The following is a 23413-nucleotide window of genomic DNA, read 5'->3' on the forward strand; positions in this document are numbered from 1 at the left end:
CATGCTCTGTTACACTGGGGATTGGTGTAATGTCACTAAGTCAGAACGATGAACACCAGGCTAACTTCCAACGTGCATCCACGGCAATTTCACTAAAGCCAGATGAGCTGTATTATGCCTATTTATTACTTAATTATCCCTGTAGGTGTTTGAGGTGCCCCACAACAACTAAAGCAGTGCATGCCCTGAAGAGCATGCAGTCAGATCTAAGATTAGAGATGACAGCACTGCAAGGGGCTGGACCTGGAGAAAGAACAAGCTCCGTGTTCAACCAGAAACTTGAATGCACATCTGTCTCAAAGTACAGTTAATTGATTAAGCGCTGCTGTGACTCAAGGTTGGGGTGACTGATGGGAAGAAGAATTTCAGATGCAGGTTCCTGAAAAACCTATTGTTTCTGCTGAATTTAATGTTCTGATGTTCCTGTATGGATCCTCTGAGAGACAGAGAGATCAGACCTTTAGGAACCATGATTTCATGTCAGCGGAATTTCGCAATTTCATAGTGGTTAACGTTTTGGCCCACTGCAGTAATTCCAATGGGATGGAATGTGTGTTAATGTCCATGAGCATTCCCTGGGAGACACAGCCCCTGTGGCTCCTACGCTGCCTCCTGTTCCCTTCCTGCTCCCACTGCCACGTTCATTACCACACACCTCTTCTTTCACGCTTTGAAGTCCACGACTCTCCACCACTTTGCAGTATCTTGGATATGGCCCTGGACTTCAGGCATGTTTATGGGTTCAGGGAAAAGGGACCTGCTCTGAGCCACTTTATTGCCATCTGCAGAGAGGTGCTTTTCCCCCCTCCAGGTATAGATGCAGCTCTGCAGAGCCTCAGATGTTTTGCTGGAGCTCTGAATGCCTGCACCAGGCTCTGGGGCTACTGAAGTGGCCAGGATTTATTGCTGGTTTCCCCAGCATTTTCTCAAGGAATGTGTTCCCCTTCCTGCTTTTTCAAGATGCCATGTCCACTTAAAATCTTCCAGTGCATGCCCTGTGTTCATTATTTAGCAGTACATGGGAAAACCCCTTCAGCTCAAGCTTGCTGTGGGTGCTGTACAATTGTATCCCAACTGCCTCCTCTACTTATCTGCTGCATTATTTCTGTGAAAGCAAAAGCTGTGCATGGAACAGATGCTTGGAATGGTATTGGGATCCAATTACTGCACTTTTCCAACCTTACATCTATTGTCTAAACTTGGAGCAGGCATATTTTTATTCCTTAGTGACACTATATAAAGAGGCAATTGGCATTGTGTTTGTTGGCTGACTGGTTGGCAGAGGAGGGGTGGAAGGAGCAGCAGCACCATGGTAGGTTTGATCCTTCCCCATGTCTGTTTTATCTCTGTATTTCTTTCTGAGTCTTATGATTCAAACAGAGCAGGAATGATCACAGAGCATCCCATGAAATCACATTGTAGTATCACATCCAGAATGCAGATATACCCCACTCAGTGAGCTGGGAACTCCCAAGGACTGCTCTGCATGTATTTCACAAACAAGGAGGGCACAGAACACAGATGAATGTGCAGAAAGGAAAAACTTGTGCAGCTCTGTCCCACATTCACACACCTGGCACGGCTGGTGTGAGACAGAATTAAGATCTGCTGTGGTGTGATGGGGACTGAGGGAAAGGGATTTCTCTGGAACTGTGATTGTGTTGCTCTTGAGACCATGAGGAGAAGTGGGAAGCACTGCAGAAATTTCTGTGTCTTGTCTTTGCCCTGCTCACTGTTGGCTTTTAGCTCTGGGACTCCATCAGCCACCTCACTTGATGTGATTCCAAGGAGCAAAGAACTCCTGCCTAAGGAACCGCGGGCAGATTGGGCAGATCTTTGTCTCCTGCAAATTCAGATGAATGACTACAACAGTATTAGGAAAAAAAATGAGCAGGTGATTTTGTCTTTGTTTATTTTGCTCCTTTTTGCAGGTCCTTTTCAGGCTGTCTAAAAGCAATGCTGCCCTGTGGCTCCCTGGGGCTATGGAATATTTGATTGTGGAGAACACCAGAGAGGGAGTTGTATATGAAAAGCTTTCTCAAAGCTTACTTCTAACTTGATCCTATTTAAGCAGGTGATGAATGTGATCCACGTGCTGTTCTGAGCAAGGCAAAACCACATTCAATGGCATTTCTAAAATCCATGCACAAAACAGGTTCCAGTTTCATCCAGTGCCAGCCCAGTGTCAGTGGTTTCACACTAATCATGTTCCTCAGCAGTGTTTCAGAAGTGACCAGTGCCTTGTGCTGATTATGCCTCCTTTTCAGGTGTGGATTTACAGGTTTCCCTTAAACCAGCCTCAGTGAAGTCTAAGCCAACCCTTTTGTGGGGTGGGGGACAAGTGCTGGGTCTTAGCTTTTCTTTTTCCCCTCTTTTTTTCCCCCCCAAGATTTCACTTATCAGTTTTTTCCCTGCCTGTTTAGTTCAATGACACACCAACACTCATTGATGTTTGAAGATATTCCAGGACATTCTGTGATGAAATGCTTAAGTTAGGAGACGTGAAAATATAGTGAGAGACTCGTCTGTCTCCTCGCTCCCAGCTCAACTGGCGATGCTCTGTGGTGGTTCTTTTCATTGTGCCTTTTGTTTTGGGAAAATCTCTTCTGAGGTACCTTACTATACAGGGACACATGAAACAGATTTAAAATGGAAAGAAAAAAAATAGCCTTAATGAAAGAAAGCTGAAGAATATCTTTACATAAGGAAGTGATCATTTTTTATTAATCAGAGGGAAATGTATATGTAATTATGCTAGATGAACTCTGTGGGGAGGTTTTTTTCTCTCTTTATGATGTCTTAAGGGATTTATAAATATTACAGAGGTTTTATAGCATCATAATATTTCAGATGTGCAGTAAAGCTACTTTCAAAGGATTAGTGCAGACAAAGCAGCATAGTAAAAAATAATTACAAGTCAGCCAGTGCTACTAGGCTCTGACATCCAGGGCTGATGACAGTGAGAAAGGCAGGGTTCAGGAAGATAATTTTTCTAACAAGAGCAGACCACACAAGTGCTGGGGAATGGAGTTCTGAGAACTGTCTGTGGCCCTCCGTTTATTCCAGAGAATTTCAGACAAGTTGGGTCTGCATGCCCTGTGCTGATGGCGAGAAGGAAGGGCAGTGTCACAAGGAAGAGGAGAGGGAAGCCTTTTTCTTATTCCCCAAACATTCCTGTGTTTGTTCAGTTCGACTGACACCTCGTAGCACTTTTCTGTATGCTGAGGGGAGCTGTGTGCCCAAAAATAGCCTGCATTCTGATCAGCTGTGCTCTGCAGGCTGGAATGTGCCACGGGCACAGCCACGCTGACCGACCCCGGCAGCTGGAATGGGGCTGCTCGTGGCACTGCTGCCACGTGTGTGTGTGTGTGTGTGTGTGTGTGTGTGTGTGTGTGTGTGTGTGTGTGTGTCAGAGTGTGTGTCAGAGTGTGTGTGTGTGTGTGTGTGTGTGTCAGAGTGTGTGACAGCCATGGAGTATGTGTGTGTCTGTGTGTGTGTGCCAGAGTGTCAGTGTGTGTGTGTCCATGTGTGTGTGTCCACACATCCATCTGTGTGTGTGACAGCCCCATGTGTGCACACAGGGACTGCTCATCGCTTCACATGAAGAAGAAGAAGATTTGCTGGGTTGGGAAGAGCAGCTGTTGAATTTTGGCCTGTTGAGTTTTGGCCTATCCATTCAATTTTGGCCCAGCTGTTGGTTGGGTTTTGGCCCAGCTGTTGAGTTTTGGCCCAGCTGTTGAGTTTTGGCCCAGCTGTTGGGTTTTGACCTATCCATTCAATTTTGGCCCATCTATTGGGTTTTGGGCTATCCATTCAATTTTGGCCTGTTGAGTTTTGGCCTATCCGTTCAATTTTGGCCTGTTGGGTTTTGGCCTATCCGTTCAATTTTGGCCCAGCTGTTGGGTTTTGGCCCAGCTGTTGGATTTTGGCCCATCTGTTGGGTTTTGGCCCAGCTGTTGAGTTTTGGCCAAGCTGTTGGGTTTTGGCCCAGCTGTTGGGTTTTGGCCCAGCTGTTGACTTTTGGCCCAGCTGTTGGGTTTTGGCCCAGCTGTTGGGTTTTGGCCCAGCTGTTGGGTTTGGGGTTCTCGAGGTGGAGGATCCTGTGGCAGGAGGGGCTGGGGAGGTTGTCTGCTGCCCCGGGATGAATTTGGGAGATAAAGCCTTCGCTCTGTGTGTCTGCAGGAGAAGGAGGCTGTGGCAGGGAAGGGTTTCTGTGGGCAGGAGGAGGAGGAGAACGCTGCAGTGTCCGGAGTGAGATGCAGGGAGGCTGCAGGCCAGAAGATTTTGTATCTAGCAGGGATCAAAGGTGTGTCTGTGTGGGCGTGTGCAGGCTGGGACTACACACAAAATGGAGTGAGGATGAGAAGGGAGGGGTCTGTTTGTGACTGCAGAGCAGGTAATAAAAAGATTTTCTTTTCTCAGTTCTGATAACATGGTTTATTTGAATGATCTGAGGCTGCTGCCTGTTTGAAATGCAAATTGTGCCCTTAGAGCAGTTTGTGTTGCTTACTCCTCCAGACTGTTTCCTCCAAGCAAGCACTTGGGTTGGTCTTGTGCTGCTCACCTGCCATGGAAAGGACCTAAACCACTCTAAAAAACCGTGGCTTGTCCATAGCTGGGATGTTTGGTGCAGATGCAGTGTAAATTATCTCAGTAGAGCAAACCTGTGAGACAAAAATCAACAAATATCCTGTCCCATGCTGCAGCAATCCCTTGTCCAGTCCTGAGATGTAACTTCGGATTCAGAAGCTGTATTTGATGATAACAGAAATTCGAAGACAGGAAATGTCAGCACCGAGATCCCAGAGTGGATGAAAAACAAGGAGAGAGTGTGATGGATGAAAAAGTAATAGTAACTGAGAGTTGACATCATACAGTGGATCACAGCAGGGGACAAAGTCTGAGCAAAATGATGGATGATTCTGTCTTTTCTGTAGTTGTAGTTGCGGAGGAAGGAAGTACAAAATGTGAAACAGTAAAAACCTGGTGGTATCTTATGTCTACTTTGCCCTGGACTGAATAAACACTTAAGGGTACCAGACAGTAGAATCAGGCTCTTAACAGTGTCCACTGCTGATTCTCCCTGCAGAGCTCTCTCCCTGCTTATCCACTGAGTGTTCTCTGGTAGGAAAATTAGAAGAAGAGACAATAAGTGGCTGAGTAGGGAAATGTTTCTGCTTGTGTTTTTGACTTTGCTGTCAGGAACACCACACTGTGTCATCGTTAATTATTAAGTGTTTTCTGAGGGGCTTAGAGCATGGTGGGCTAAACAAGGAAGTGACCTCCCCAAACCACTCCAAACCAAACCAAACCAAACCAAACCAAACCAAACCAAACCAAACCAAACCAAACCAAACCAAAGCTGTGGCTTATGGCAGAGTGCTGCCCATCTCTCCTGACTGCCAGTGGAGATGTTCCTGCGCTGCAGGAAATGCCAAGTGGAGGTTGGTTACTTTCTGCTTACTGAAGGGTACAAGTGTGCCCCTGAGCAGCCACTGGGGGACTTTGCTCATCCTGCTGCAACTTGCCTGGTTTTCCGTATTTTTCTTGGTTGCAAAATGCACTGAGGGGTGGAGATGATAAAGCTCTTCAATAATCCAGTGTCATGGATCTACTCTAGCATCACCTCTTTATGAATTAACCAGGGCAAACAATGCTTCATGTTCTGAAGTAGGAACAAGGTATTGTAATCTCCTTCCTCGTTTGTGTGTAGAGATAGAAACTGATTCCCCGCCCCTTTTTCTTCTAGGTCACCCTGAAATCAAATTTCCTTCTGATTCGCTTGAACATCAACCCCCTCCCACCTTTGCAACATATAAAAAATGGATCCCTTTTCTTACATCCAGAGAGGCAAAGGCCACACACACTTGTTGTCTCTGCCTGCCTGTGTCCCTGCACACCCTGGTTCTTTCGGGCTCCCTGACACTGCCAGAAAGGAGAAATATAAAGAACCTCAGTTAGGGAAACTCAGCTCAAAGAAAACGTCTGGTACAACAGAGTTTTCTTGAGTCCAGATTTTGGTATGGCTCCATTTCTTCATTTAAAGCCTATAAAAACAAACCAAAACCAACCAAACAAAACAACAACAAAAAAAGACCCTTTAAATCCAGGCTAATTGAAAGAGTGCTAACACTGGTAAGACAAATGAGTGATATGCGACAAGCCTGTGGTTTCTCCTCTAAAGTGAAGTGTTGTTTTCTTCACAATGGGATGATTAATTCTCTCAGGCAGGAATATTAATAGGCTTGTTCAGTTTTTGCAACATTCTTCCCACTGCTGTGCTATTGAGGCCTCGGAATCCGAGCCCAGGGGACCCTCAGCTCTTCAGTTTCTCATCTGGCACGTTTTGTATGTCAGTCTCACAGCACATGTTGCAACGAGAGCTGCTCTATCTTTGCAAAGTGCAGCCTGGCACACTTTGGTTTCAAGAGTGGGGAAATCAAGGCAGGCAGAAGCGATGTGTCAGTCACCCACTTTCTCCTCTGTGGGTCACCTACTAAATCCTTGACATCTTAGAAGCCATATGTTTGCTCAGCTCTGTGATGTTCCTTTTAATATGCCATTCTTTCAGAGAGAGACTCTGGAGTCAGAGCCATGATTGTGTTCATTAAAAAATTCTGGAGTGTTCGGAATTGTCAGACAGCAGCACAGAACTATTCTATTCTCAGAGTTACTCTTTTCTGTAACACCGACCTATTTCTGTTCTCTTAGAGATGTCTTTTAATTCAAATTACCCACCAGAAAAACAATGAACTCTGTTCTGTTCCCGCTCCACCTACTTTTCTCTCAGCCTTCCTCCTCATAGCACCTCCCTGCCCACAGCTTGTGCAAAATTGGGGTGCAGTTCTTACTGTGATTATGAATTTCCTGGCTTTTTAGGGCAGGTAAGCTGCATTCCCAGTACTGGGAACTGGTAATCCAAGATGCTCTATGCTGGATGCTACAAGACTTACCTTGAACCTGGTGATGGAAACCAACCCCAGCTGGCAGCTGTTCATGGGCCTCTGTGAAATGTATTGGTGGTCTCAGCCCCTCTTATTTATGAGCAGGTCATAAATGGGATCCAAATCCAGACCTTCTGCAGAAAAACTAAAAACTGATTGAGCATCATGGGCACTGATCTCCTCTGTCATCCCTGGAGACAGCAAACCAGAGAGTAACAGTGAACAAATATGTTAGGATTAATTTTTCTAATAATTCTTCTAGGCTGCAAGTAAATTATTTTTAAGGTTCCATCCAACCCCAAACATTCTATGACTCTGTGATGCTACAGTAATTGTTCCCTGTATAATCACTTTTCAATCCTTGCCTTGAAAAGGACTTCACTGATGTACAGAAGCTTTTTGGGTGGTTTTTGACTTGCTGGTCTGTTTCTAATTGATACTGAGATGCAGCTTTTTCATTTATCTGATCCTTCCTTACAGCTATAGCCCTTGTTTGAAGCCCTACAGCCTAGAGATCCCAATAAACTGAGGAATAATGGAGGAATTACCAGTGTTTGGCATTTAGCAGAGCTGGACCTCACTGTCCGTGGTTGTGGTGTTAGCTGAAAAAATGCAGATGGTTTGCTAGCATGGGGAATGTTTATCAGGCTGAGCATGGATGCTGTGTTTGGCCACAGCAGAACAGAGCATGAGGAGGGCAAAGCCTTTGTTTTGTGTCCAGAAGGAGCAGCTCCAGGAGCCCAGCAGAACCAGCCCCCAGCCCTGCTGTCCCCCCACAGCTGGCAGTGCTCTCCCCTGGGTAACATCTGCTTCCCCTTTACCTCAGGGAACAAATACATGTAAATACATAGGATTGTTCTGAATATTTCCATTCGATCTGGAAGTGTTGAAAGCCTCCTCCAGGCACCTCACGTTATGTGGAAGATTGCCCATTACTGCTCAAAATAACACTTATTTCATGTGTAGGAGGAGGAGGGAATCTGTTTATTCCAAAATCAATATTTCTACATTCATTAAACATTCCACTTATTAACTTCTTTTTTCCATGCCTGTGGTGGCATTCTATCCTTGTTTTTATCCTCACTAAAAGTACATTTTTCACTTAATTTCCATTCCTATTTCCAGATTTTAGTTCTTTGAATTAGCTGATAGGAGCTTGACAGGTCTGGAGTGTGGGTATGTGGGAGAGTGTCTAGCATTGCCCTAATTTCCCCCCTTCCATATCCTGGGATCTAAACCAGGGTGGCTGAGTGCAGAAATCTGCCTGGCAAATTAAATTGATCAGACAATGTATGCTTCAAACAGAGTCAAGTGGGAATATTTCCTTGAGCTGCTCTGCTCCTCAGGATATTTGAAATCAGTATTGAATTTGAACTTTCACAGGCTTTTTTATTTTGATGAAAGGAGACAGTAGAAGTTGCCTTCTGTTTCATGCAGAATAGCCCAAACTAAGTAAAACTAATTTTCTGTGACACGAGAACCAGGTGGGACTATGATAATGAGGTTTAAAAGTAAAAATGATAAAGAAAAAGGTAATCTGTCTGGAAGGGAACTCAAAAGGCATTGCAGCTCATTATCCTGCCCCAAGTAAGGATAACACTGTGGTTAAAACACTTCTGCAATCCTTTGGAATCACAGATTTTATTCTTTACTGCAGAACAAGAACTATATTGTCTTAGGCAACCTGGTTGGGCCCTTATTCAAAGATATTTAATGAAGCCTAGTTCTGACTGATTTTTAGTGAGCATTAGATTCTTAGATATCATTGTAGCTCTTTCCCCAATCTTGCTCCGTCTCGGCCTCCAGGCTCGAGAATGGTGATAAAAGCAGTCCTGCCCTTTCATGTAAGATAACTATCTTGAATATTAAAATAACATGGTCTGCTAAGGTACTGCACTGCAATGCCATAGTTGGTGCAGGAGTAGAAACTCCAGGAGCAGAAGGTGTTCCTGCTTGGGAAGGATTAATCTGTTCTGACAGTGCTGGTCCAGACTGAGCAGATGTCTAAACATTTCTGTTTGAGTAGGAAATGATATAACTTCCCTTTCTAGTTGCTGAGCTGAGTCTTCATGCAGGGCCTTGTTTGGAGTCTGGCTGCCAGTCCCAGCATGGGAACTGGGAAGAAGGAGCCCTTGGAGGCACTTACCTGAATTCTGGAGTTTCTTGAGAGCAGCAGGCTGGGAATTCCAGCTCATCTCTTCAAGTGACACCAAGGGATATCACCCCTGAGCTCTGCAGAGCCAGCGTGGAAGGGGAGTGGTCCCTGTGTGACATGGTCTGGGATCCTTTGAGGTGGAGGTGACCCTGCCCAGGGAACAGGCAGCTCCTGGGGAACCAGCAGTGCTCCAGGCAGGAGGCTGAGTCACACTTTGGGTCCCTCACCTGTGTTAAGGCAGCACAGTGACAAACTGTCCTGGTTTGCCTGAGCTGTCAGGTCCTAGGACACAGCAGGGAGTGGCAAAAAGCCTCAATCTGTTAATAAGGCAGCAATTTTTATCCCTTGTAGAAACATATATATTCAATCTTATATAGATATCTAAATCTATCTGTCTATAAGACTGAAATTTAAAACCTTGTAATAACAAATCACAATCCTCTTGTATTACTTGACTGTGTAATTTTTACCTTCTGTTGAAGATGTAATTTGTTTTCATGGGTGCTTAACAGACAAAGGAATATATATTTGATCTTCTTATTTGTATTACAGGCTCCCAAAAAGGCAAAGAAGAAGATAGAAGGTGGTTCCAATGTTTTCTCTATGTTTGAACAAACCCAGATCCAGGAGTTCAAAGAGGTTGGTCACTACTCTGCTGTTCTCTATAGTCTCCTGTTATTGCTAATGAATAACATAGGTTTTGTTTGTAATCCTCATTCTATTCTCCATCTGCTTTAATAGAACACACAGTTGTTTTCTGAATCATCCCTGTGGTTTTGGCTGGTAGATCATTTTCCTTTTGTGTTTGTTTGTTCTTTCTTTCATTCTTTCTTTCTTTGCTTCCCTCACTCACTCTCCTGTTTCGCTCTAGACTTATTTGAAAAGGACCCAAGCCCCCACCCCAAAAGGAAAAGCATAATCTCATCCACTTCAGCCCTGATTAAGGAAAACACTTGAGCACATGTTTAAAGTTAAGTGGAATTTTAAAAAAGAATAGTCGTATGTGCTCAAGTATTGTCCTGAATAGAGATGCCAGGCTGAACCAGGGCTTTCATTGCTGCTCTGTTCCACAACAGCAGCAGAAAATATTCATCTGTGCCCTTCTAATGCTGCCCACAAAGGAGAAATGAAAATGCCAAGAAGCCTTCAGCCAGCTTTCTCCACAAATGCCAATAAAACCAGACAACTTGCGGAGATGAACTAAGCAGCTTTCAGCTCCCAAGGGATTTGGTGTTCCATGCACTGCAGGTTCTTTGACCAGTTACCTGTGAAGAGGTAAAACTGATGGGATCCTAAAAGCTGGAGCATAAAAAAGACAGATAATCTGTTTGATGAGTTTGTGCTCTTTTCCTGTAGGGACAATCTAGAATGTCCTTGAGATCATCACATTCTACACTGGTTTGCCATTTTAAATTACTGACTTTTCCCCCATGTTTTCTAACTCATGTCTCCAAAGCAATTTCCATTGTGATAAATGTCTGCTGTTTCATTTTGTGCTTTCACAAGGCTTTCAGGTTTACTTTTCTTGGGTATTCCCACCAGGAAAGCTCAGTGATGCACAAGACCAAACCCCAAGGCAAGGCCTGGGAATGTGACCCAGCTAAATTAATTGGAATTAATCACTTCCCCACACTCAATGGGACCATGTTTGACTTTCTTCTCCCACTTTTTCTCCATATGCTAGGAACCTCCATTTTATTTTCTCCAAGAATTACTGTTTGAAGATGGATCAACACAAAGAACTGGACAGAATGCCATTATTTGATCTTCTCTAAATATGATAATGCCAGGAGCACTTCTAGGTGGCAGAATAATGGCAAAAGCATGAGGCAGTGGAATGGTCGAGTGAAACCCAAAATCATGTTGTGTCTAAGAACTGCATATCTGGGACATGTATTTCTGAAAACCTGGTTTGGATTAGAATATTTTTATCTAGAGATTTCAACCAGCTCATCAGCATATGTTTCAGCATTCTCTTATGTTATTCAAAATTCATCCATTACAGTGCCTGATGCTCTTCCTGTCTCTTGTGAGCTGCCTGGGTCTGGCTTTGCTCTTCATATCTTCTTTCTCTTCTGCTTCTAAATTATGGGGAATCACAATTTAAAGCAAGGGCAAAACACCTCTAAAGAGTTGGGCTTAATTTTTTGTAAGGGGATGGTTTGGAAGGTAAATTTAAGATTATGAACATAATACTTAAAAGAACCTCATGAGCAAACTGGGCTGTAAGCAGTGAAGCTTTGCAAGAAACTGGAGGAGAAAATACCTGAAGATATGTGCAGATAATTTGTTCGTGGTAAGAAATGCACCCTGTAGGGCAGCAGACTTTAAAACTCTGCAAGTTACTGAAATCTCAGGGGAACACTGACTGAAGAAAGAATAATTCCTGGCCATTGCAAAGATCCTGTCCCATCCTGATGTGCCTGTCAGACAGATAACCAGCTTCAGAGTCATGCCAGGATCAACTAATATTCCCCATGGCATGACCAGAGGAATTTCAGGTCATTAAAATCTTTCCAAATCAATTAAATATTCTAAGTGTGGTGGCAGCCAAGAGATGGACACACAAATGGGTAAACAGATAGATGAGCAGTTAGCTAGCTTGGTAAACAATGGTAAACAACAAGTCTGTGTTGGCTGAAAAAAAAAAACCAAAAAAACCCAACTGTTATTTTTCTATCAAAAGTTAAATTTTACCTGACAAGGGTATTTAAGGTCGGTACATCAGTGTCAGTCAGAGCACACAGCACAGTCTCAAAGATGCAGTGTATTGGAAAGGGGAAAAACTTTGAATAAACAATCTTACGGAACGTACATTTCTCTGTACTTTTGCAAGTTCAGCTATCTCTGTGTGATGGATCATTCTAAGGCCCAGGAGGAATCAACTTCAGGTTGATAGCAGAGAGAAATCCACAGAAATGAAATGTTTTACAGAAACATTTCAGCCTCATTCAAAGAATGGGGTATGGGGAAGGTATAAACACAGAGCAAGCTCTGGCTAAATCTGCCCTGACTAAAGCCTTCCTATTTCATACTTTCATGGGTTAAGGGCTGAATGGCTGGAGCTGCCAGCATTGGCTTCAGCCCAATGCATGCTGCACTGAGCTTTAATTTAGTAAGAAGAAGTTTGGGTGGGTTTAATTAAGCCCCTTGCCAAGATACAATAATGTGTTGAAAGTGAGGAAATTTCAATGATGTAGATGAATCAAAGGAAGTTAAATATTCCTCTTTACAGTATGAATATCATCCTCCCATGGACTGATGTGTGTGACTGGAACACTGTCCTGTGCAATGGAAATGGCAATTCCTGTTCCTTTTCTTTCCCACAGGCTTTTACCATCATGGATCAGAACAGGGATGGCTTTATTGACAAAGCAGATTTGAGAGACACATTTGCTGCACTAGGTAAGATAATAATTCAATTTCAAGCACAGAAGAAAGGTTGGTATTAGAATGACTGTGGGGGAAGAAATGAGATAGACAGGGGGCAAAAGGAAACCTGTTCTGTTTGACCTTCCTCCCTGTGGTAGCTGGGATCTCACTACAGAGCTCCAGCTGGAAAGTGTCCTGAGCAGGGAGCGGAATGAAGGTCTGATCCCTCCCCTGCAACTGTTTCAGGAGAAGCCCACCCAAGCAGGGGTCCATGCCAGGCATTTCTGATTTGCCTCTGAACCCAGGCTTTTTCATCTGGGAGCCATGGAATATCCACTGATTAGCACTGCAGTCATGGACTAGCTGCCCCTCTGCCCACACAAACCTGGGAGGGCTTCATGTGAAGTTCTGTGCTGCTGAGAGTTTGTGTGGGGTGAAATGTGCATGTCATGAGATTAGGTATTGTCCATTCCATGGTTATCACAATTTTGGTAATATCAAGCAGATTAGAGCAAATCTTCCCTAGGAAAGAGAAAAATTCAAGGGCTCATGATCCCAAACCTGGAGTTGTATCCTTGTTGCAGCATTTGAGGCTTGAACAGTGATGTAGGCATTTGGGCTTTTGCCATCTGGAGCTTATTAAAAAGAGCTTGATAAGAATCTTTAGTGCTCCCCGGGGTGGAATCAGACGCCAGCAGAGTCAGTGCAAGGAGCAGAAGCTCCTGAACTCTTTATTGTGACAATGAGGTTTGCAAACTTTGGCCTGTAGCTACTGTTACCCTGAAATATTTATTTCTTAAGGCCAAGTTCTGCTATCTTTCCTGTTCAGTGAAGCCTTTCAATGCCTATAAAGTACATTCACAGCAAATTACCACTCAATTTGAGGAGGGTTGCCAGGGTCTAAATTCTCATCAATAGGGCTGCACAAGGATGGGGAAGGGATACCACTACTCAGCTCATCCATCTGCCCTCTACTCAGAGAGGTGTCTCAATATACAGGAGGGCAAAATCTGAGACCTTGGATTCACTTCAGTCACTTTGATCTCTGCTATATTAATATCAGTGGGGCCCATATTTCACCTGAGGTAAAAAAAAAAAAAAAAAAGCCCCAATTCAAAAAGCAGTTTATTTGGAAGTTCCCCTTCTCTCGTCCACTGCTGGTCATGTCTGTGTTATTTATCCTTCTTGCTCCTTCAGTCACCCTTTGATCTCAGAGCCAGCTCTGCCAATTTCTTTTCCACTGGGGTATTTGGGAGTTGTGTTCTACCATGTTATTAGCAAAGTTGCACAGAGCCCTGAGGTCCCCAGTGGGAGGAGATGAATGGGAATCGTTTTTTGAAACACAATTTGTGATTTATTATGAAAAATGATCTCTGCTGCAGGTCGTCTGAATGTCAAGAATGAGGAGCTTGAAGACATGGTGAAGGAGGCGCCAGGCCCTATTAACTTCACTGTCTTCCTTACTATGTTTGGGGAAAAGCTGAAAGGTAAGTACCTCTGGGGGATTGGAGAGGTATCTGTCAAAGATCCTCAGCACTGAAATATCTCAGCACCTTGCAAATTATAATAATATCTCCACAGAACGATGCTTAGAGGCAAGGAGGGATCTCCAGTTTTGCAGACAGAGGGGAGGAATGAAAGGCTAAGGGATGGTGCAAGGACAATTCAAAGGTGTGATTTAGCTTACACAAGCTAACATGAAAGGGCTGAGTTGGGGTCCAGAAAGTGATGAAACCTCAACAGCCTGGAGCACGGTGCAGGGGAGTTATTCACCATCAGAAGGCTCCTGGGCTGAACTCATGCTCATGCTCTAGTCATAGCACACCCAGTGTTAGCTGGTTTTAAGTATTTCTAAAAAACCCACCCTTTTTGCACTCCTTTGTCACATTAAGCAAACATGAGCTTCCCTCATTTTCTGTAGTCATTGTAACTCAGTGGCCCAGCCTCAGTGTCACTTGAGGTCAACAGTGATTTTGCCATTAGGTGAAGATTTCACTGAATAACCCTTAATGGAGTAGATAAATTGAAATAATTAAATTTCAATGGATTTACAATGAAAAGGGAGAGGGATTTTACCCATTGCCACAGAATATATAGGGAACACTGTGGTAAGTTCAGGAAATGTGAGTAGTAAATTTGCTGTGTGAGCTGGTAATTTAGTCATGTTTCTTCTCCAGTTAATGGCTGGAAACTCCAAGAGAGGGGGTGTGAGGCCAAGACAGAACTCCAGGCATCTTCCTGCAGGCATAAGAGAAAGGTGAAAGCCTTCAAAGCAGGGCTGGCCTTAGCCAAGCACATTCTAGAAGTTTGTAAAAATAACTTATGAATAGAAAAATGGAAAAATCTGATCCTATCTTCTTAAAGACATTTATTGTTTTGTTGATGGACTCTGGCTTTGTATTGCTGAACACAATTCCAGTGAAGGGTTTTCTATGCTTGGAATAGAAAACAGAGAGGTCTGAAAGAAAGGATTCATGTAGTTGGTTCTGGAAGAAAACACTCTTGCTAAAGAGGGCAGGAAGTCTGGGAAGCACGAGGGGTGATGGAGAAGGCTGACTGAGGAGGGGATTTTACTGCCCAGACATCAACCTGTGTGTGGCACCTCCACCAGGACATCCCAGGTGACTTCTGGCAGAGTAGGGAGTGTCCTCCACCGTAGTCTACCTCCTGGGATAGGTGAATGTTTGCTGTGGGGTGCTCTGCTGCCCATTCTCTTTGTGAGTATGGAAATGAGCTCTTCCTCCTCTCCCCTCTTCCCCCTTGTCCCGCAGAGTTGCAGGAGCTGGCAAAGCCTCTGGCCCTGCCAATCCTGTGGCCTAAAAGCAGAGCCAGCACAGGAAGGTGAATGGCAAAGCAGAACCCTCTTGTCTGCAGGTTTCCTGTTGGCTACTAGCAAAGGAGGAGGTTTTTTTTTAATTTCCATTTGGTGAAGGGAAAATCACAGCTGTGCTTGTCATGCCCTTCTGGTTGGGTTTGTCATGCAAAGGAAGCAGAGCCAAAAGACTGCACATTCCCAATCAAAACTAATTGGGATGAAGAGCCTTTGTAGTGCAATTAGAAAGGGAGAAAGGGCTAGAGGAAGTGGATATGGCAATTTTGCAACACTCTTTATTAGCTAAGTACCACTCAGAGAATTTGGTGAAAGGTGCTTTCTAAGTAAAATTTGTTGTGCTGTAATTGATTTCTGTCATAAAGGGGAAGCTGGGATTTTCAGGATGAGCTTTAGCTTTGTATGCTGAGATTACGATGCCAGATGAACAGCTAACAAAACTCGGTTTATGTTAATGCCAACCACATGGAGCTGCTTCTACAGGGAGTCAGAATAATACAATTTGTACAGAAAACAGAGATGCCGCACATCAAAGAAACCACTTTATTTACCAGCTAATCAATAAAGAATGCCTGCTGCATTGCTTCTCTTCAAAGCCAAAGTCCAAGGATATGACAGAGTAGAAAATGTAAAACACTGTAAGGAAAAAAAAAATCCCCCCCACAGCGGTAACTACTTAAAATGCAGCCCTCTCCTCGGAGCTGGGGGATGTTTCTCTTCATGGGACAATCAAAACTCTCATTAAACACCAATGCTCTTTGTATTGATCACAGATTCATGGCAGTTTGAATACATTGCCTACAGCTTGGCAAAAATAATATACATGGCCATTGTGTGGCAAGGAGGAGGCCATATAGCCCGAGGTGTGTTCACTATTATATCCTGTAGGATCCTGCTAATCCTTGTGAAATCTTGCAAACAAAGCAAACTGTGAAGGCATCAGGAGAGTCTGTAGAGCAGGGAACCTTGGCTGGGTTCTGTTCTGGTTCTACCTCTGCCAAACTTGGAAACAAACTTTGAATCTGCAACTCCTTTGTGTTGTATCCTTTTTTAATCACTCTTTCAGTGTACCAAATAGCTTCAGTTTGCCCATGGAATCAGTTCATCTGCTAGTAAATTTGGTTTCCTACAGTTACAAAGATTTGTATTGTGTATACTACAGTAACATTTTGAAATACTGGGGAATAGTCAGAAACAGAGTACACAGTGTATCCTTTGGTGTGGGTTGAAAATGAGTCTACTCAGAATCTGCAGTGTTACAGAATAGTCAGAAGCCCCAGCCAAGGTTAAGGCACTGTGAAAACGAGTCCCTGACACAAATATTTTCCAGTCTAGAGATGGGATAGATAATGGAAGGAAGAAAAGGAAGACCATTACAATCATTTTACTTCTGATGGGACAGGGATATTAAAGTCATACCAAAAATCTGTGGCCCAGCTAAGAACAGAAGCAAAATCTTGTAGCCACAGTCTAATTCTTTAAACCATCTTGTTTCTGTAAGTAACACTGAATGAAGAGACACTTAAGGGGAAGGGCACAATGGGATTTAAGTGCAGATCACCATCTCACATTGATCATCCTGTTTCCATTGCATTCCATTGGCATTTGGATTTTGTGATGAGCTCCATTTCCCTTAGTGAGGGAAATAACCTCTCCTCTATATGGCCAAGAACAAGCAACATCAAAAAGTGTTTTTACAAGGAACGTACAGTGCAAGATTAAAGGAAGCCAGTGAGGGAAACAGTTTGTTATATTTTCATTTCTGAAAGCCACTAATCCTCTGGGTACTGATATTGGAGACCAGTTCCTGGAAGTTTTCTCTCCTGCAGACATAGAATAGATATGAGTTATTATTTTTAAGCTTCTGAGCATTGAACTATTCACCTCTATTGTTTATCTGACATGACAAATGCTGCCGACTTAGAGAACCTTTGTCTTCAAACCCACAACTGCAGAATTCTCCATTTTGCACTGTTTTCAAGTGAATGTAATTACTTAGCAAGTATTCTGCAGCCAGAGAAATACATCCAGGCTTCTAAATTATATTTCATTAATTTTAGGCACGGACCCAGAAGAAACCATTCTGAATGCTTTTAAGATTTTCGACCCAGAAGGAAAAGGCCGCATAAAGGCAGACTAGTAAGTTTATTTCAAATCCTTTAGAAGAATAACAACAATAATAATAATTGCAGAGTTTATAAGAACTGCTTAAAAGCTGTATTTTTCACAGCATTTTAGGAGGCAGAGAAACATTTAGCTTTGTAAATCAGAGTTAAAAGTCTGGACTGTTGTATGAATGTATTTGTATACTAAAAAGAGATGTTATTGTCTTCAGACATTGCAAGAGCCAACGGAAATATAATCACATGTAGGCCATTAGATAGCCTCTTTTTGAAGGTCTGGATATAAATCGACACATGACTCTTTGTAAATTAACTCCATATGTAAAATGAAAATGAATGTCTGGTGCCTAACTCTCAGTGCTTGACTAAAATGGGAAAGCTACTCCCCTCTTTAAAAAAGTGATCAATTTAATTAACTCTGAGACATGGTTTTAGTGCAGGACATTTTCCTTTTTATGTGTTTATCATTTGAGCCTTCTGCTTCTAGAAATAATTTGCTGTAAAATTCCACTAGATACGTTGAGAGCCAAACCAAATAATACTATTAATAATCTGGCAATTATTGTCAATATGGCTATTTTTAAATAAGGAGGCAGAACCTAATTTGTATTCACATCCTGTTGCACCAATAAAGCAATGTAAAAGGACTTTAAGAGGTATTTGCACAAATGCAAACCCTCCTTGCACTGCCAGAATGGTGCCAGCAGGACTTTCAGGTGAGCGAGATAAATGATATCAAACCAGGGCAGGGGATGAGGAGATTGGACCTATTGCTCCACAGAAATGTTTTATGTACCTAGATTTATTCATATGTTTAAATTTGTTCATATGCTGACATTTCATGGTGAATTCAGGGTCTGTACTTCTACTGCAGCAGCCATTGCAGGTAGATTTTATAAAGCATGATATGTATAGGAAATTTATCAGGGAACCATGAGTTACAAAATTGTATTTACATCAATTATTGCTGCTTATGTTGTGATGGCCTCTGACCAGAACCTCATGGAGATTTCCATGACATTATCTGCAATAATCGATGAAAGTGAGTTGAAAATGTAAGATTCATGTACAATGTTTCTTTACCATGGTAATTTTCTATGGCAGTACCCCCTTGGTGGGTCTGAGAACTTTTGCAATATGCAAAATAAGAGAGACAGTCCTTTGAGTAAGAACTTCCAAATTAATTAAAACACAAGTGGATATAGCAGTCAATCAGAAGGAACAGAGCGTTAAGAGTTGTCCTGATGGTTTTGAGTTTAACATCACCCAAACAGCTTGGGAAGAACATTCAGGGGATCATATCAGAACTGACTCAAACAACAGAATAAATGTAGCCTGCTGCCAAATAGGGCAGATCACACAGTAGTGAAATCACAGCCATGAAATATGAGCTTCTGATACACCAGAACCCATGAAATGTTATATTTCCCACCACTATCTGTAACAATATCCTGCATACAAAATCTGCAGCTTGCCACCCTGTGTTCAGATCTACATTCTTTGGATGCTGGAAGCCAGTTGGAGTTTGGGGCAAATTAGGAATGCAGTATCACACTCCAAAATGAAGATGAGAGAGAAATATTTTATTTTTCCTTGATGGAAAAGGTCAACCTTGTCCCCACCCCCACTGCACTGCTAACATTAGACAATTGTTTTAGTTCATCACCACAACAGAGCATAATGTTTACTTATTAGACCCGAGGGTAATGTTGATCATTACAGAACAAACCATTAAATCAATTCTGTGGATGTCTTTGAGGTTTAACTTCTATTCATATGCTTCCAAAATGTAGACATTTGAAGTTTTGAAATAATTTTTCTGTTGGCTCATGCAGCCATTTCAATGCGACAGTTAATGCTAATAAATAATATTTCTCCGTATTAAAAAATCCTGGAATGTTTCTCTCCAAAAACAGCCATGCTGACCTTTTAATCAGAACTTCATTTTTATGTTCATGGAGTTAACATCCTTCTGGGGATTTTTATGTCTCTTCCCTCTGCGTGTTTTCACCTCTAGTCTGGAAATGACTCACTTAGTCCATGTGATGGTAGCTGGGATGGAGCCTTCTAACCTTTCCAGAAGCTCCAGGAGTTCATAACTTACTTCCAAATTCAATGACAGACTTTGTTTGTCTGCATCATTATACCACACATAAAACCCTTCCCACAGCATGATGTCAAAAAGAGAAAAAGCTCCCAGTCCCATTCTCAGCTGGTGTAAACTGGGGCAGTGTTTGGAAAGGTTGGATGATTCAGTCCCAAATGCCACTCATGGGGCAGAGTGAGTCAGGCCAACACCAACTGTGCCTAATGCTGAGGCCAATGAAACTTTTCAGATTTGGGCCAAATGAAAATGGACCCAGGGGGATGGAAAAGGTCCCAGGCAGGCTGGACTTCGGATGTGTTTGGCTGAGCTAGAGATGATTCCCCCCATAGCTGTAGAGCTCTGCTCCTTCCCACTCACCTGGTTTCCTCCAAGACAGCACTGTAGAAAGGGCAAACCCAGAGGAAAACAAAAAAATGTCCCAGAGATTTCACAGATAATTTTAAAAAAGGCTTTAAAATATCAGAATGCAACAAGGTATTTGTAACTGTAGAAGGAATTGATGTGAGCCAGGACAAGGGATAACATTTAGACTCCTAAGTCAAGGCAAATGGATTTTATTTTTTTTGTGGGGAGGGGGTTGTGTTTGTTTTTGGGGGTATTTTTTGAGAAGAAAATATGATTTCTAAATAAAACAAGATACAAAAAGAAAAAAAGTGCATAATTTCTGGCTTTGGAAATGGCGAGTGTTTGTTTCCCTATAAAATAAATAATGGAAAAAGTGCATAGATCCTTTAGTCAGTCCTTCTTCCTTGTGAGTGTGCCAGAGCCTACTGGGCTGTGCATCAGAAGATTATAATTAGATATTTGATCTTTTCTTTTCCCCTAAATACTTTAAGCGTGTGAATAGAAGACACACAGTGCCCAGATCTCTTTTGAATTCAGGCTTGTTTGCAATGAAGTTTATTTGTGACTTCTGACAGAACTGCTGTAAGTGCTTCCTTCTATTCACCAAGCTCCTTCCTGGATCACGCTTCCTATTTGCATTTGCTAATGCTGTTTGTCCAGGGCATATATATCCAATAATCAATTTATGCTGAGGGGAATGATCTCTCTCCTCTTGCACTCACTGATCATTTGAGAATTCGCCTTCAAAAATGCAGTCACATACCAAATGGCCAAAGGAACAGAACAGAAACAGAAACTTGAGACAAAGAGATGAAGAAACCTTGCTAACTACAGAGAATGGTGAAGTAACACAGGAAAAATATACCCAATAGGTTAAGCTCTGTCTGTTCCCAAAGCTTGCACAGATATTTTCACACTTGTTCTTGTGGGTAAGATCCTTATTCATTGCCCAGAAACCTCTGGTTTCAATTTTCCCTTTCTGGGCTTCCAAATGTGCACTTTATACCAACAAGAGCTGCAAAAGTGTATGCGCCCCTGCCACAAACTGGGATGTGTAGCATTTTCCTGGAAAAAAAATCATTTTTTCAGAGCTGTGAGTGCAATTGTAACTTTGCCACCCAAACTGCGCTTCTGTCTGGGGGACTTTTCTCATGTGCAGTGTATGGGAGCAGAAAGGGAGGATTTACTGCTTTGCCTGAACATCTGCACCCACAGTAGGTGAATTTTGCTCCCCTGGAAGTGTTCCTGTTCAGGCCTGATTTCTATTATATATAGTTTAAAATATTCCCTTTAAAAAGCAGAAAGGGCTTCTACCAGAAGAGCTTCCACTTTCACCGCCCTCCACAACAAATGCTTCAAAAAAGCAGCTTTTTATCAAATCTACAAACCAAACCAGATTTCTATATTTGCCTCAGCTTTTGTTTTTGTACAACACACTGCTCACCTGTTATCACAGCTTTACAGTTTGTTTTACTGCTCCAGAACTGTGTCTGATAATGTATAAATAAATTTGGTAGTGACAAAAGGAGACAACTCTACCTCTTCAGCGTGAATGAAAACTGTGAGATGAATATAGGAATTCTTCTACAGGAAGAGGAAATTATTGGTGTTATTGAAGGGATGTTTATGTGAATATAAGTGAGTTTATACTGGTGGATATCCCAGCACATGGTGCATGTGTTGCCCTCAGTACATGAGTAACTGGGGGAGGTATAAAGACATTTTATGTACAAGGGTTGGATTAGAAAAAAAAAATTCTTCCTGGCTTTTATATTCACCTCTAAACTTAGGTAAAAAAAAAAAATTACATGCTCGACTGCCTTCCCACAATGGGTTTAAAACAGAGGGTAAATCAGCTGAGAGCCTGTCCCCAAAATATTCTCTTTGATGCAATTGCACGGGATGCAGACTGTGTGTGGGATAAGCTCCGTGTTCCAGTGCTGTGACTCCAGATCAGAGAGTGCACCGTGAAACACAGCCGGGCTCCTGCAGCCCCACTGCTCCTCTGGGAATGGCTGCATGCAAATCAGGGATTCTCGGTGATGACTCGCAATAGCGGCTGGAGTTCTCTTTCAAGTCCTCTTTCTCATTTCATGCTCTGTTCCTTTCATCCTCACATTTTACAGAAAATATTCCTCTCTTTTGCTTTTGTTAAGTGATCCAAACTTCAAGCAGCAAGTGAGGAAACCTACCATTTTAGGTTAAGATAAGCATACAAAATTGCTGTATTTCAATTACAGTAATAACCTTAAACAATTTTAAACCTCTATAAAGTGTCACAAAAGAGAAATAAGTTGGCAGAGCGAGGCATTGACACTGATGGGTGCCCACAGAAAATCTCTTACAATATGATGTAAGGATTAACAGCTCTAATTTATGCGGTCACACAGATTTTCTTTCATGCAACTTCAGGAGGGATCTTGCCATCTGAATTGTCATGTGCCATTATCACCCTTTAATCAGGTTATTTCGTTTTATTTGAACAGCATCAAAGAAATGCTCATGACACAGGCAGACCGGTTCAGTCAAGAAGAGGTAAGGAACTTTATTCAAAACAGGAATCCAGCTCCTGTTCAGCAGTAAGTCCTTGCACCTCTTTAAATGCATGAATTTAGCTGAAGTCCAGGCTGAGAGGAGGTTGATGCCAGCTCTGGCAATTAGAAACAATTCAAAGCATCTCTTCTGAAGAGCTCCATGGCTAAATCAAAGTCAGATAGATTCTTTGGACTCCCATCCAAGTGCAAGTGTGGCCTATCTCGTGCTGTTCTTCCACATGGGCAGCTGGGCAACGGATTTACTGGAGTCCAAGTGGACTTGGGTGGGGACTGTGTTCTGGTCTCCATTTCTGTGAGTTACTTGGTTTGAAATCTGAAATGAAGTACTGACCTGGTGGTTTGTGTGAGACTGAGCATGGATTCTCCTGGTTGGGAGGAATTTAGGGGGACTTTATTTTCAGAAGAGGAGATGGAGTGGAGTTGGACTGTGGACAGAACAGACTGGACAGTCTGGAGAGTTTGTTCCAGTCAGAACAGAGACTGGACTGTACATTTATCAACCAGGGCTTACCTGGGTTTCAAGGAGAGCTCTTTTCAACAGGGAACTTGTGGGATTCTAGCCGGACTCCAATAACCAGGCATGTTCCAACTCTGGTTTCAACTTTACCAAGCCCAAGGAAAACTTTTCCATGGTGGTTAAAGGACCAGGGCAGCAGGGAGCTTAGCTGGGTGTGAAATGAAAAGCTGTTCATGTTGCCATCCCACAGTCTGTGACACTTCTCTGTGTTTGCTTGGCAGATCAACCAGATGTTTGCTGCTTTCCCTCCTGATGTCTCTGGGAACCTTGACTATAAGAACCTCTGCTACGTTATCACCCATGGTGAGGAGAAGGACTGAGAGCAAAGAGAGGAGCTTCTCCTGTGCTGATGCACCCAGTTATTTCATGATGCTCTTGTGTACAAGACAAAGGGCTAAGCATCCAGGGTGTGAAGCTGTGTGGTCATTGGAAGAGAACCAATAAAATAATTGAAAATAGATTAAA

The 23413-nt window shown here is 42.7% G+C and overlaps 1 protein-coding gene across 1 annotated transcript; it reads left to right on the forward strand.

The window, feature by feature from the left end:
- Positions 1–1128: 1128 nt before the first annotated feature.
- MYL10 (myosin light chain 10) lies at positions 1129–23413 on the forward strand. Its single transcript, XM_002193467.7, has 7 exons — positions 1129–1312; positions 9652–9738; positions 12429–12504; positions 13854–13958; positions 17362–17440; positions 22363–22411; positions 23170–23413. The coding sequence occupies exons 1-7, from the start codon at positions 1310–1312 to the stop codon at positions 23266–23268; spliced, it is 498 nt and encodes a 165-aa protein (XP_002193503.1). The 5' UTR covers positions 1129–1309; the 3' UTR covers positions 23269–23413.

Source organism: Taeniopygia guttata, chromosome 19, assembly GCF_048771995.1.
Source record: "Taeniopygia guttata chromosome 19, bTaeGut7.mat, whole genome shotgun sequence".
Taxonomy (NCBI): domain Eukaryota; kingdom Metazoa; phylum Chordata; class Aves; order Passeriformes; family Estrildidae; genus Taeniopygia; species Taeniopygia guttata.

What these genes read in the sequence shown, in the direction of transcription:
- MYL10 (XM_002193467.7), top strand. An exon ending in GTTTGGGGAAAAGCTGAAAG is followed by an intron (nt 13,959 to 17,361) that starts GTAAGTACCTCT and finishes CATTAATTTTAG; the next exon opens with GCACGGACCCAGAAGAAACC. An exon ending in ACCGGTTCAGTCAAGAAGAG is followed by an intron (nt 22,412 to 23,169) that starts GTAAGGAACTTT and finishes TTTGCTTGGCAG; the next exon opens with ATCAACCAGATGTTTGCTGC.